The sequence below is a fragment of the Fukomys damarensis genome, unplaced genomic scaffold (assembly GCF_012274545.1).
Source record: "Fukomys damarensis isolate Sample0158 unplaced genomic scaffold, DMR_v1.0_HiC HiC_scaffold_38, whole genome shotgun sequence".
In the NCBI taxonomy this organism is placed as follows: Eukaryota; Metazoa; Chordata; class Mammalia; order Rodentia; family Bathyergidae; genus Fukomys; species Fukomys damarensis.
In genome coordinates this window covers 70,162,991-70,178,595 of record NW_022900950.1, presented here as the reverse complement: position 1 = coordinate 70,178,595, position 15,605 = coordinate 70,162,991, and the positions used below count along the sequence as shown (strand labels likewise).

General features: G+C 38.5%; 1 protein-coding gene across 2 annotated transcripts in view; it reads right to left on the bottom strand.

Annotated features, from left to right (window-relative positions):
- Positions 1-15,605, bottom strand: part of Gab1 (GRB2 associated binding protein 1) — a 123,011-nt gene that overhangs the window by 25,955 nt on the left and 81,451 nt on the right. For both annotated transcript variants that reach the window (XM_033759883.1, XM_033759884.1), the window contains exons 3-6: positions 7,069-7,288; positions 2,341-2,942; positions 852-937; positions 361-664 (exon numbers count right to left, since the gene is read on the bottom strand). In XM_033759883.1, the coding sequence (XP_033615774.1) occupies positions 361-664; positions 852-937; positions 2,341-2,942; positions 7,069-7,288 (1,212 nt within the window). The remainder of the gene's footprint in view (positions 1-360; positions 665-851; positions 938-2,340; positions 2,943-7,068; positions 7,289-15,605) is intronic.

Here is a 15,605-nt window from a genome sequence, read left to right as displayed (position 1 = left end):
CTGTGTGAACTCACAGTTTCACAAACCAACAAAGCCTGCAGCGGCGCTCAGGTGGGTTACTCCTCTTAGATGGGGCGAGCATCCAGTTTCTGCTCATTCTCCCTGTTGCCTGCTCATCCTTGTGGGCATTTTACTTTGTAACCTCTACTCTAGAGACAGGGTATTTTTAAATCTCCTGGGCGTCAACACGTAGTACGTTTGACCCTACAAATAGCAGCACTGCTATCTGAAGTGGACGTCTGAAGTAGAGCAGGAAATATTTTGGAGTTTGCAGTCCCCACTCGGTCCAGTTTGGTGACAGTTAAATGCAGATGGGACTGTGCACCTCCCCCAACCTTTTCCTTGCTGAGCCCCCCTTACCTTTTCTGTCGGGCTTGAGGTTCCTATCCACGGGGGGTGGTTCACAGTCTGCCACAGGAACTGGCCTTCTGGGAGGGGTCTTTGGGCTGGACCTGAAGCCCATGTGAGCAGGAGGAGGAACTTGCATTCCAAATGCAGAAAAATCAAACGTCCCTGGTGTCATTGGCACATAATTTGCTTCCTGAATTGGTTCCGTGAAACTGCTGGAATGTTGTCGTGGTGGAGAGTTGGGATTCATTGGGACGTAGTTTTCATCTAGTTCCTCGCTTGAGACACTTCCCACTGTCAACACATTTTTGATTTTCTAAAACACACATACATTTCTTTTAATAAACAAAACGTACCATCAAACATGGAAATACAATTATCACATCCACTCATACAGATCTGAAGGTACTTTCATTTCATGATCTCATTTAGTCTCGAGGTAATAAGCACGAAAATTTTGACAATGACATACTCTTGACAATGCCAAGGTCAATTATACTTACAAAGTGATTATGGAATCCTTCAAGCGAACTAGATCTATCATTTGGAAATGTTCGTGGAATATCATAGCAGTCTTGAGAACCAGCATCTAGAATAAAGACCAAGCTATCAGCATTTCTTCCCAGCTTTGTTGGTTCTCAGGGTGATCAGGAATGACCTATTCTCCTGCTCTCTTTATACACTTAACTGCATGCATATGCACTTCCACACATGCACACAAACACACAGAGACTTTTAAAAGAATGCTCACTGAATTGGTGTATCTAAAGTTGGCACACAGAACCACTAGAAAATGCAGACACACTGATATGCTAACCAGTAGCAGTATCCGATTACCGAAGAAAGTGACTTTCTAGGCCTGGGACAATATGGTTTGCAAATATAAAGATGAAGAAGAGAAACTACCTCTAATTTTTTGCTTTGGTTTTGAACTACCATGGGTTTAACTTATATCTCACTAACTCATACCTAGTTATACAGTCACTTTAAGAAGGGACTAAGGAATTGATATTGAACAGTTAAATAAGTTACTGGTAAAATATTTTTAAAGCTACATTAAACTTTCATCTTCTTTAAGATAGCTAGAAAGGATAGGGATGTAGCTCAGTGGCTAAGTGCTTGGCTAGCACACCCAAAGCCCTGAGTTAAATCCACACCATGGGGAAATAACAAACAAAAACAAACCATCCTCTGCAATATCCACCAGAAAACTACAATAAAATAAGGATATTTTACCACAGATGTTGTTAGAACATGTGCATTAAGTACTTTGACTTTTTATATTTAGGACTTTCAAGAATTTTAGAAAATAATCCACACTTTTCCCCCCCTCTTGATATTTTTAATGTTTGATTGTAGGCTCTATTAGAAAGTACACCCATTAGTAGTAACTGGAGTGACTAGTGATAGGAGAAAAGACTCAGGGCTTTAAAAATAATCAAGCCAAAAGAGTAAGGGCTGCACTGGAACAGAATTATCACTTCTTAGACATAACACAGAAATTGCTTATATAGGAAGGAAGGAAACAGCCCAACAGATGTGACACAGAAGTGGCCATAATGGCAAATACAGGAAAGGGTCTGACGAGGGAGGCCTTGTGGCTGGTCCATTTCCTGCTCCTCTGTCCAACAGAGCCTACTCACCACCCAGGATTCATAGAAAGTGGGAGAGAGGTACATTTTGACCGAGGCAGGAAGGCATTACTAAGGCTGTACTTCTTTAGGAATGAGGAACTCCCACTCTTTTCCTTCCAGTATAGCGTGCATTCACACATATATCATACACTGCATGCATGTGCGCGCGCACACGCACGCACACACACACACACACACACACACACACACACTCTTTCCAGGGATCTACTAAGCCTCTGATACCTTGACTACATGAGTAGATAACTGCAAAGCAAAAGGAAAAAAGGGCTCCCATTCAACGTCAGAACAATTATCCCATCACTACCCGATAATGGAGCAGAAGAAGGCAGGAGCTCACCTTTCCGTAATTTGTTCAAATCCACAGTGGAAATGGTATTACTTCGGGATGGCGGCATCCCTGCTGTAGGAATGCAGTAACTACCATCAGTGTCTGAGGCTGCGCGTGGGATACCACACGTTTCCACAGGAGAACGGTCGTGAGTTGGATGGGGTTTTGGTGGCCGAGGTGGAGGGATATCTGGAATAGCATCGAGCTTTGATGTCTGTCCCAAGGTTCCTTCTGGAAATGTTCGTGGAATCTGGTAAGTATTACCAGGTGTTGGAGGAATGTCATAACTGATAGACACATGCCTCATTTGAGTCTCTACACTTGATGTCCCAGAAGGGGTGTTAAAAACATAGAGTTCTCCATCTGCTTCGGTACTCGATGGAGATTCCTTTGGCAAAACATCGTGGGAATAACTCCTGGGCAGGTTATAAAGGCTGGCGTCTGCAGAGACAGATGTAGCACGTGATGGTGGAGAGTCATACATCATTTGCTGCTGGAAAAAGCCATTCACTCCATGTTTGCTCTGGGAGGAAGCAAGATTTTTATGAGGAGGGACGTTATCATTGCAGTCTGTTTCAGAAGAGGTGGATTTTGCGGAATCAGCATGGGTTCTAAGTAAAAATTGGTAATGACAAAAATAAAATGTGGTAAAGATATCACATAATTTTGGTAAGCATACTTACAGCTGAGCAATCAAAATATATGTTTTCTTCTTAGATTTTTTTTTGTGTGATCCATAAGATTTAAAACACAAATGTTCTTTAGTTTTTTACAATTATACACAGCACAACAAAACAACCACCACCATAAACCACCAGAAGCATTTTAATTCTTGTCTTGTACCTGCTTACACCACCAAATCTACCAAAGAGATCTGCACATAAAAACCATAATCCCCGAGGCAGTAGAATTAGATATTACAAAACTCTGGGAAAGGAAAATGAAGTAGGTGTAGACAATAAGGAAAATCATTTCCTGTGAAGAGCATGCAAAAACTTGGTGCCAGTCCAGTTTAGAAAGTTGATCCACTGCTGTTTAACCTGCCTGTGGCAAACCTGTTGTTCTGCAAGACTAAAAGTCAAGTGATTACTTGGAACTGGGTAAATTTAACATGACCAACAAAGAGGTAAGGAGTTAATGGGTTTCATGTCTCTTCCCTTCTACTTATTTTCTTTAACAAATGCTTCGTCTATACTAGAGGATCAAAAGACATGGCATAGAGTTCATCAACTTAAAACAATAACTAACTTTGAGAGTCTCATTTGGGGATATTCTTACATTTTCAGTCTCTGCATTCTGAAGGATAACATTTTAGCATAAGCCAAGATGAAGCTAACACTATAAGCATACTCTCATTTCCTTAATGATAAACAAGGTAGCTGAACTACCTAAACATGTTGTCCAAACTTCTGTAGAAACTGAAACAATATTTCTTTAAATAACTCTGATAGTTTTTTTTTTTAAGGCCTTACCCGCCCTGACTTCTTGGTGACATCTGTCACTGAATACTTCATTTCTCCTGCAAAGTCTACCCCTTTGCCACCACAGGACCATATTGTGCTGTCCTGGTATTCCTTCTCCCGATGCAATCATTCCCCCTTTTCAGTGACTAGCTCCTCCCTCCCATCTCTCCACCACCTGGACTTTGACTATTTCTGGCATGGGAAAATCCTCCTCTTCTCTGAATGCCGACAATGTGTACCTTCTCACCACACTGTGAGCCCTGTATTTTCAAACTGATATTTCTCCTTGGATATTTATCCCTGTATGACCTTGCTCATAGGGCCCAAGCCAAATCTAACTTTACTTCCCAAACTGAGTGCCCTTCGTAACTTACACCCACACAAAGGCCTCTCTGTAGCCTCTCCAGGCTAAAAATGTAGCAAGGTTGATCCTCTCTGATGCTTGCCATCACTCGGGCACTGAGTCCCGAGTCCTTCGTGCCCACATATCTGTCCCCACCGCCAGCACCCCAAGTTCAAGCCCACGTCTCAGGTGAAATCTATGGTCCTCAACTTTCCCACCTAGACTTTACTCTAGTGTCCCCTTTTCTAATCTATCCATGGGACTATAGTATAGGCTGAAAGATTGATATTTTCAACATAACGTTTTTATATCACTCACCTATTCGGAGAAACCTATTAGGGTCTCCACAGGGTGTGGGAACTACACGTCAAAAGGTACTGGGAACTGAGACCGCTACGCTAAAAACCTGGCTCCACCTTTTATGTCTTACTTCTCAAATCAAAACCTTTTCCCAGTCAGGCTCTCCTTCTCAATGTCTTCCTCCCACATGCTCATTCTCACCTTTCCTTTCCCTCAAAAAGTTTTTGCCCGTTACTGATGCTCTGCTCCTTTTCTTCTACTTCAAATCTTGCTTCTTTTGAAGCTACTTAATGATTTCTCCATTTTAAAAACACATGCACTGCCTCCTGATAGAATTTCTAATGCATCTATGCACACTCTAAAATTCACATTTCATTTAAGTCAAATGCAGAAGCTAAGAGTAGAGGTATAACAAGTGATAGGAAAAGCTTCCTGCTCTAATTAGCTTATAGTTGAGTGGAGAACAAGTAAAACTACCAAGCTATTTTTAATACCATGACATGGGAAAGATACAGAGATACAGGCACCATGCTATGAAAACCTGGAGGGACATTTAATACAACCTCACAAGTTTGGGGAAATGCTTCCTACAGGAGCTGAGTCTTGTAGAATGAACAAGTTTGCAGGGCAACTGTCACCTACTGCTTTCATCTTTAAATACTTAATGCTGGCATTCTGTGACATCTTAACAAGCCTTACTTGCAAACTCCACAGGCAACTGTCTCTGAGGGGACTGTATTTTATACAATTAGTTTGTACCTTCACGGCACCTAGCATAATAGCGGGCACATGGTGCATACTTCATAAATACTTGTTATTCAACTGCCACTTTGGCAAAATCTAAATGTCAGAATATATCTGGGTAATAATTTCTACTGCAACAAGGAAAGCTATGATGCCAGTGAAATCAATGCAAAACTCTGTATAAAGGGAAAATGTACTGAAAAACTCATTCAGCTGTTGGCTTTTAAAAATGATCCTGGAAAATAAAATCTTAGTAGCACAGGTAATAAAGTTGCAAGTGTGTGATTTAAAGTACTCACAGCAAACAAGCACAATCAAGTTAGAATTTGATATTATTAACTAGTGGTGATTTATATAAATTTCTTGCTCTTACAGGTAAAATCCCATTACAACAAATACACAGAAAAACAACCTTGAAATGAATGAAGTGTGTCCAGCATCTGAAGGGATGGGTCACAGAAATTACCTTGTGGATCTTAACAAATTCTATGTAGAAAATTTTAACAAGGAAAAATATTTTAACATGGGCTATGTCTGATCCTAGCCCAGTAAAATTACTTTTATCATTAAAGAAACATTTTATTGTAAAATAGGATATTTAAAAAATATACCTTTTAGCCAGGTATGGTGATGAATGGCTATAATCCCAGAATTCTGGGAGGCTGAAGCAGGATGACCACAAGATTGAGCCTAGCCTAAATAACTTAGCAATATCCTGTCTCCAAAAAAAGTAATAATAATAATAATGATAATGAAAAAATAATGAAAAGGGCTGGAAATCAAAACCTTGGTTTTGATTCAGAGTACTGGAAAAATTCATTGATGTGTAATATCCAATTTTCCTCCACTTTTATAATGTAAATAAAGACACCCAATTGATAAAAATATCACTAATCATTACTAATAGTCGCATAGCTGTTAATGGCTTAGGCTAGCAGGCTGAACATTTTCCTGCTTCTTTTTTAAATAGTAAAATAATGCTCTCTGACTTCCTCTGTCACTTAAAGCCAAAGTCAAATGTCAAGGATGATTAAGGTCAAGCTTCTTATAGCTTAGCAGAGGGCAGGGAAGGAGACGGCAGGGTACCATGGGTTTAGGAAAGGCTTTACGGCCCCCGTAGTCAAACACTGCAGTATAAATTTTTAAGTAGAAAGAAGTATATGGGGGAAAAAAAAATCAAGGCTTGGTGTAAGTGCTGCTTCATTGCTTGGTATGAATATGAAAGTTGTATAGCTTTTTGGTTTTTTTGGTGGTTTTAATTTTTTTTTGGGGGGGGTACCTGGGATTGAACTCAGGACCTTGTGCTTGCGAGGCAGGAAGTGGAACCACTGAGCTAAATCCTCAGCAACACAGCTTTTCATAATATGTTCAATTTTGTCAAATTTCCCTAAAGCCCAATTTGTATATTTGATAGAATCTGTCATATTGGGATTTTACCTGTATGATTAATTTTTCACACAGATTCAAAACAGCTACAATACACTCACTGCAATGGAATCGTTTTGCTTTCAAAATCTTCTAGTAGTAGGTATTCCTCTCCTTCTTCAGAAACAAAAGATGACCCTTGGCTGGTTTACAATCACATAAGAAATGGAGCAAGATCACCATTTATAAATCAGTGAAATCTGTTAAGCAAGTAATACTGTGAGTCTGTAACAAAGAGTGTGAAACAGCAGCCAGATTTCCAAAAGAGCCTGGTGGGTACAACTGTGCTCTGCCCAAATTGGCAGAGATTGTGTTTCTTTAATAAATAAGAATAATAATAAATCTCCTGAATATTAGCAATTATTCATGGAAGGATATAAATCTAAAACATAAGCTTGAAATCTAAGCTCACCTAGATGGTTTAAGCCTTCAATCAAGGCTCAAAAAGCAGACAAAATTTACCTGGCAGGTTCAGGCTTCTTGCTTTGACAGTTGATCAGCAAGAGGTAGTCTTGGGGGTCTTCCTGGATGCCCAGAGTTTCCGGGTGTGGTGGGAGGCTGATGAGCTGATACGGAGGAGGAAGAGCAGCAGAGGAAGGGTCTGTGGAAGATGGAACTGTGTTTATGGCAAAAGCTGGATCAGCAGGTGCCTGTAAGGAGCTGCCTGGAGGCTTCACAGGATCTGCAATGCCAGAGACGATCAATGTTGATCATGTTTGAAGAAAAAAGCAATTGTTTTGGTTATACAAAGCTACTTTAAAGCTTAGAGATACTTCTGTTTCAATACACAAAACAGGAAAAAAAAAAGCCATGGCAATGTCACTTACAGCAAATAATACTGAAGTGGCATTATGGCTGTAAGAAATAACTGGTTCTTCTCAAAGAGATCTACAACTTCAGCTACTTGGAGGGCTGAGACAGGAGGATTCCAAGTGTGAGGCCAGCCTGGGAAACTTAGTGCGACCCTGTCTCAAAATACACCAAAGTAAAATGGACTAGGGATCTATGTAATTCAGCAGTAGAGTGTTTGTCTAGCATGCATGAGGCACTGGGTTCTATCCCCAGTACCACCAAAAATTAAAAAAAAAAAAAAAATTAGGAGTCTTCCTTCTGTCCATAGGCTCTTTAAAAAAGCCAAAGTTAACCTTGCTTTGGACAATTACTAGTTTGGGGTTATGGAGATGGAAGGCATTCTACAGTCTTAGCACAAGATGCAGATTTATTTTTTCCATGATAATAAACAAGGTGCTTCCTAAGCCAAGCCAACCTTTCAGGGAGACCTATTTGATGACATGGACTTAACAGATCCAAGTTGCTGTGAATATGAGCCTCTGTTCTTTACCCTAGGTTTATTTTGTTGCTCATTCTTTTCTTTTGATTTTTATCAGAGAAGAAATAAATATTTTTAATTCTGGCACTGGTGAAAATGGATTCTATCAATGTTTAGGGAAAGAACTTAAAGCTCACAGCCTCATTTGCCATTTAGGAGACTTTTGCAAATTTTAATAAAAAAGGAGTTTTCAAGCAAAGAAGAAATTGATTAAGCCCTTAACTATGTTTTGAGAACACACATAAAGAGAAATTGTGGGCTGGGGATTTAGCTCAGTGGTTCTGCCACCTGCCTCGCAAGCGCAAAGACCCAAGTTCGATCCCCAGTACCAAATAAATAAATAAATAAATAAACAAATAAATAAATAAATAAAATAACAGAGAGAGAGAGAGAGAGAGAGAGAGAGAGAGAGAGAGAGAGAAATTGTACAAAAGGAAATAATATAAATCTAAAAATGAGTCCCTCTGTCATTATCGACATAACTAAGCAATATCTTAAGGGCCCAGAAGGAATATGCTCTATGAGTCTGGTTACAAATACAAGGTAATAAATAACGCAGAAAATGGCAAACGGTCATATATAAAAATATCTGCCTATTGCCTGTTTAGAACAGAACAGAAACGGCCAGGTTGAACAGATTTTTACATTATATTAGGTAAAAGATGCTCAAATATGTAAGGAGATGGATATTACACCAAATACAATCAAAGGCGGATCATTTGTCCTGTTACTTTACCAGAGAGGGCCAAACATCAGCTCTGTCTTCTCTAGACATTTAGAAATACATCCAAACACTTTTCGTAACGCCTTTATGTATTTAACAGTAAGGTCCATATATGCACCACAACAAAATCCATGGAGCTCATTTTACAATTCTTCCTCTTTTGTTGGTACTGGGGATCAAACCCAGGACCTTGCACTTGCAAGGTAGGCAGGAGCACCACTGAGCTACATCCTGGCCATGCAACTCTTCCTCTTAAGGAGTTATGGCTGAATCCTAATTGAGAAGCCTGAATATAACAACGTTCCTCCAAAAAAAGGATCAGCACTGCTAAGCTTACTGTGCCTTTCACAGAGTAGGTGTAGAAGAAAATGTTTCAGTCACAGGGCAGAAAGTCACTCAGCACTTTCTGCCAAACTGGAGGAGATGAAAGCAAAGGGCACTGAGAACAGGTGTGACCCATTCACTTGCTGGTGTAGTCTGGGATTTGCTTCTGTGGCCCCTGTTAGATGCTAATGAAGTCTGGAAACTTCTTTCAACTGGAGGATTGAGCCTGAGCAAATAGAAGGTGGGCTAATTTCTTCTTATTGTTGTGATGCTTCAAGTAATGTCCAGTCTTCACACAGGTTTATGCAACAAAATCCTTGTGCTAGGAGTCAATTCTTTTTTATTTAAACAAAAATGGTAGTGACATCAAAATAAACATTGAGACATTTATATTACATTATACAATAATTTCAGAGGGTATTCATAAGTATTTGTTGTCTAAGTTATGTACATTACATACCCTATGAAACATTTTACTCTTTTGGTTCAAATTACAAATATACAGATATTTTCTTTCAGGGAATTTAAAACGACACAGATTACATGCATCTCAGAATAAAGCCTTGTAGATTTAAGAGAACTATGAAAAATATTTATGTTTTGAAGATGACTTTATGGGAAATATATACAACACTTGAGAACGAAAAAATATCAGAAAGCAGTTGATGTGTCCTACAGGCTGTATTCACAAATGTACTTTGTATATTTGATAAAACTCAATAATCGAGTTCAATTTTCTGTTCTAACCAAAACAAAATAACTGGAAACAATTCACTATAAAATATACATACTCTAGCTTTCCACTGTAACTCCCACAATTATTGATTTCCATGTATATATTTTTCCTTCAATATCTTTTCTACACTTGGGCTATCTGCTAACTGAATTGATTAATCCATATCAAGTTTGAAAGAGAAACTGCCCAACTGGGGATATATATTTGTTTGACCTTGCTTTATTAACACATGGGATCATTTCATTTTTAACCTCCCATTACTTCTGCCTGTGAATGATAATACTACTTTAACTTCTCTAAATCTACAAGGTCTCAATTTTCTAAAAAGAAACCAGGAATTAAATGGTTCCATTTTCAAAAATACTTTGATCACCATACATGAAGACTTAGGCTCAAATGTAACTTCCAAGAGGCAGGAACTAGAGAGAAACATTTCTATCATGCTCACTAGCAAGCTCTAGAGAGAAAAGACTTTTTAAGCAGCCTTACAATACAACCCTGATAATACTGGCACACAAAGGGAAACGAAGATCATTCTACTACTTTGGGACCACAAAATGCACAATTTCCAAATTTTAGTGCTTGGGATAATTTTACTCATGTTAACTCAGCTCTGCATATATTAATATTAGCACTGTATTGAGTTTAAATATTCTCTAACTTGAAAATTTTAAGCCTAAATGACTGCTCTGAAAAGGGAACTTCTGTTCCACTGTATAAAGGTATGTGATTTATACTTTATTCGACACTACCAGTAATAGAACAGGCCATTCTTCTTTCCGGCTTGCAAGAGTTTCTGATTTACTGTTCTTTCTAAGTAATGCTAGTATCAAGCTTCTAAGAATCAAACGCTGGTCTAGGGTTTGCTTGTGTATGTAAAATCATTTCCCATTTCTTCATTCAGGAGGCATGAAGAGTATAATTAAAGCCATTAAAGGGCTAATAAACTACTAGAACAAACACCTAATTGAAATTTACTTGGAAAGCTAGTAAGCATTGCTGAAGAAAGCCTTTCTGTGAATCAGATTTCAGCAAAGAGAAGCAGATGATGAGTTGATGAGTTGTACGAACAATTAACCAGTTCATATAACCCTTCACTTAACCATGGTACTTGGTGTAAGTGTTCTTCTTGATAACAAGGCTAAATATTCCAAATAATTACTCCTGGGGCTGGGAATGTAGCTAAGTGGTTAGAGCACTTGCCGAACACAGTCAAGGGCTTGAGCATGAGCATCAGACGCCAAAGCAAAACAATCAAAGCCCCAACCTTTTTTTTTTTTTTCCTTTGGGCACAGGAGTTTTCACCTTAAAACGTAATTTTATTTTTTCATATTGGTAAAGTAAAGTGTTGAAGAGTTGATGTATGAGGTTCTGTGAATTTTCAGCTATTGCTTACTAGGAATGCCCTGAGCTTCCTGTAATAAAACTGTGGTGTAGTCCATGTTTTTGTCAGGAGACAAGATGAGATTCTTTTCTTTGAAGATGGCCTATGTCTGCTGATAGAGTACTTTAAAAAAGTTTCCACTGTCAAACATTTACCTTTATGTTCACAGTGAAAGGTAAATAGGTCAAGGTCACTGTTTTTCTTGATTACTGATTTATGGTATGTAGTGCAATATCTTTCTTTCTGTAAAAATAAGCATTTTGAATAGATCTACACTTACCTTAGCAAATAGCACGACTACTTCCTCACTTCCAAATACACCATTTTTATGAAAGACTGTCTTATGAAGCTAAGTCTAGTGAACAGAGGCAAACAGGAAACAGCAGCAACTGTCAGTGAAGCAATCGATCTGCAGTTTCTTCAATTTACTTAATCAGCTACTGCAGACCCTTAATCACTGAGCAATACATTGAATGTGTTTCAAGCAGAAACAATATCTTATTTGTCCTGACTCTTTCCTCAATAGATTGTGAAAACATTCTTAGAGAATTTAAAACAAATACTTAGGCAATGTTGACAAATACCTTACTTGTTATCCAGAGGTCTGACAGCCGTTTGCATCATTTGTGTGGTATTTTAGGAGCACAAGTGCTTGGGCCCCCACCACAGGACACTCAGTAAACCAAGATATTCTGGGGCAGTGGCTTAAAAATGTATAATAAAACAAAGCAAATGCAAAAAGAAGATACACTTCAGTTGAACTTAGGCCTCAGAAAAATGCAAATTAAAACTATAAGATATACCACATACTCACTAGAGTGGCTGAAATTAATGACTAATTTCCAAATGTTTGAGCAAATGTGGAATAATTGGAATTCTCAGGCTCCTGGCAGGAAAGCAATTAACAGGATGACTTTGGAGGACTAAAACCAAATCTACTCAAGTTAAATACACATATATCCTATGGCAGTGGTGGTGAACCTAGGCACGAGTGCCACAGTAGGCTCTATCACTGAAAGCTCTGGAGTTTCTCCATCGCTATGGCCTATGACGTAGAAGTACTGCTGATGACTATCAAAAACACGGAAAAGAACGTTCACTACAGCTTTATCTGTACAAACTGAAAACTGCAAGCAGCCCACGTGTCCATTAGCATTTGAGTAGACCCATACTGTGATAGAGTCACACAATGCAACCCTGCTCAGGATGATGATCTGCCATATGCTAGGACATACACGCATCTGGACTGACAGCCCCATTTACATCAAGTTCAAGAAAAGGCAAACCTAATCCATGGTGATAGAAGCAACATAAAATTACATTTAGAAGGGAGCTGTACTGGGAAGAGGCATGAGAAAACTTTCGGCACAGTACACATGTTCCATTTCATAATCTAAGATACAGCCACACATACACCTACCTATGTATAGACACAGATGGATATAAAACCATATGGGACAGTAAAGATCTATGGCATTCATGGTAATTTATACCTCAATAAAAAGAAATTTTAAATACCCCGATTAAGAAAGACTGCTTTAATGAAAAGAAGACATGTATATGGCACACACACACACACACACACATATATATACTTAAATGTTAGTTTATCTACTTTACTAAAGCAAAGAATATTAAACAGAGAATTGTACTTTTTTATTAAGCCACTATATTCTGGGCATTTTGAGAAAAACCAATTCAGGGGCAGCTTTCTAATCCTGCACCCTAAAATTAGCCTAGAGGCCTTTACTGAAGTTGGGAGCTCCCTACAGCCCTTCAGTTGTGTTTTTCCCAGCTCTTGTTTAGCAGATTTAACAGCTTCTACCTTGGTGTTGTAGGAACAAAAATAAATCTGCACATTTCCAAGAAAAACAAAAGAAACTGGTTTCTGCCCTCAAATCCACTGAAGAAAAGCATTCACAGGAGCCATATTCAGTTCAATAAGCTAGAATTTAAAAACAGATACAGCCTGCCAGCATTTAGAGTATTCAATAATAGCACTGGTCACCTGGGGCAGCGGAAATAACATGGTAACGATATTTTGAGAGGTTCCTGGAATCAAAACAGGTCAGATTTTTCCCCTTTCCTTTTGTTTTTCAGGGGAAAATTAGTTATTCTCGTAGGGATTAGGGATGGTTATTTTCATAGACTGTGATATCCAAGCATAGTCTATTGCTTCCCACATCTGGCCTGAAACTAGCATAGCGAGAGATCATCCTGTGGTATTAGTCAGTTCTCAAGCCAAGAGTGGGAACACATTCAGCCCTCTGAAATTGGAAGGACACAGGGCTCAGGGGACTGAGCTAGGTAAAAACAAAAATACCCACCAGGGTTTAGGGATTGGTGGTGAGAGATACCTGCAAGCAACAGAATATAAAGCAGGTGGAAAATTTCAAGGAACAACTGATACATTTTGATGGTTGTTATATTAAACTGTAAGAATATGACTGTGAGGGAAAACAGCAGTTCTCTGCTCTTTAGAATCTGACACGAAGCTTTAGATGTGTTACCGTCCCCTCCTGCTCCTATGGTGCTGGGGACTGAACTCCAGACCTCATCCAGGCTAGGCTAATTTCTTTTCTTTTTTTTTTTTTTTTTTTAAGACTTTTAGCAAAGTCAGCTACTACAAACATCCAAGGAAGAATAGTGGTTGATCTTAAAGCCTTTTTTTTTTGGAGTTTTGTTACTATGCCCTGAAAACCAAAATTACAGAGTACAATAAAATATGTTTTGGTGCCTGATACTACATAATGAACTGTTTGTCTTTTATAGGTTTATTCCGAGAAACTCAACATATATTTCAATGTAGTAAATTAAGACATTTCTAACTGGGGCTACTTGGGGGAGATGGCTGGGAACAAGCTGTAAAAAAAAAATCTATATAAAATCTAAAATCTAAGTGCAGTTATGTTTAGATACAGCTCATGAGCTAAATGGATAGAATATTAGCAAACTGAAGTCTTTGGGGTTTGTCTCAATGAACAGATAAAAATGACTTGTGATTAGCACATCTGTTCTTGGTTAACCAACTCACAAACCACACATACCAAATTTGATTAATCATACTACGGGTTTTCTTACAAACTTCTTATCCCTATAGATACTGTGAACATAAAAAGTTCACAAAGTGAGAGTTCACTCAACTGAAATATACTTCTAATTTGTTGTATAAGGACTTGGGCATTTTACCACTAGAAAAATCGCTATTGCTTTTCAGTTCGTAAAAGTTTGCCACTGTCTATACTGGAAGAAAAAATATTGCGACCGACTGATTCTGACTTCTAACATCAATGAAAATGTTATGCTAACTACAAAAATAAAGTTCTCAGTACATTATCACCAGCTGTCACAGCCTTTTAAAATTGTCAGGGTTTTTCCTTGATCAATTTAAGATTAAACCAGCTCTTCCATTTTTTCTGCAGCAGGTTGCTTATCAACAGGTATTATTATTCCTAGATCATCTGACTATTTCTCCTACTAAATCAACAAATTTACAAATTCTATGAAGATGAAAACTGTATCTATATCCACAGAATTTTATATACAAACTTACTCATCAACAATTGTAATGCATTATTTTGGATATTTCTTATAATGAATCCTTTCCTGCTGGATGCACAGGTCCACATCTGTGAGGTTTACCATTTGTCCCTCTTACTAGTCACTGTGTACTAGTGCTCACAGCCTCGTGGAATGATGTGGTGAACTGCTGGATCCATTTTCCTCTTCCCAGAGAGCGATTCGTGTTCATTTACCTCTTGAATTATAAGAATCATTTATTCCAAGGCAGTCAAGCTGATTGGACTCCAGATGTTAAAACTCACAAAGCTACTCTCTTGGACACAAGTGTTATAAATTCTTATCCTGGGGGATTCTCAACTGTACCCATTCATGAATGGGCTTCCAAAAATTAGATACATTCCCTGACTGAAGAATGCACATCCTCTAAGACAGCATCTCATTTCCTTTGTTAAATTTAGGAGGAGGGAGAAAGAACACCTACAAATTAGCCCTGCAGTCAACCAATGGACGGGTACAGAAGCCTGATCTTGTGTCCCACCCAAAAATTTCAAAATTTTAAAAGGCAGCAAGCAGAGTAACAACAGCAGCAACAAAACCATTATAACAAGTTATTGACACAGACAACCCGTCACAAAGAAACTAAGGAGGTGTCTAACCCAACAATTACCATAACAACCACTGAAAAGTGAGCTATGTGACTTGAACTTTAAAACCCTTACATGACAGGTCTTGGTTCTCATTTTTTCCCCTTGTCCCTGCCCTCCCTTCACCCCCTCCTCCCCTTCCCATCTACAAACACTTTATTTCCATCTTTTCATTGTGTCATGTAGAGGTACAAATTCCCAACAATGAATGTAACTGTACTGTATCCCTAAAATGTACCAATAAACTCAATCAAAGGTTAAAAAAAAAAAATCTAAAATCCTTCCCTGCACTAGAACACAAACATCTATGCAAACAGGCAAGAATAAGTCTAACC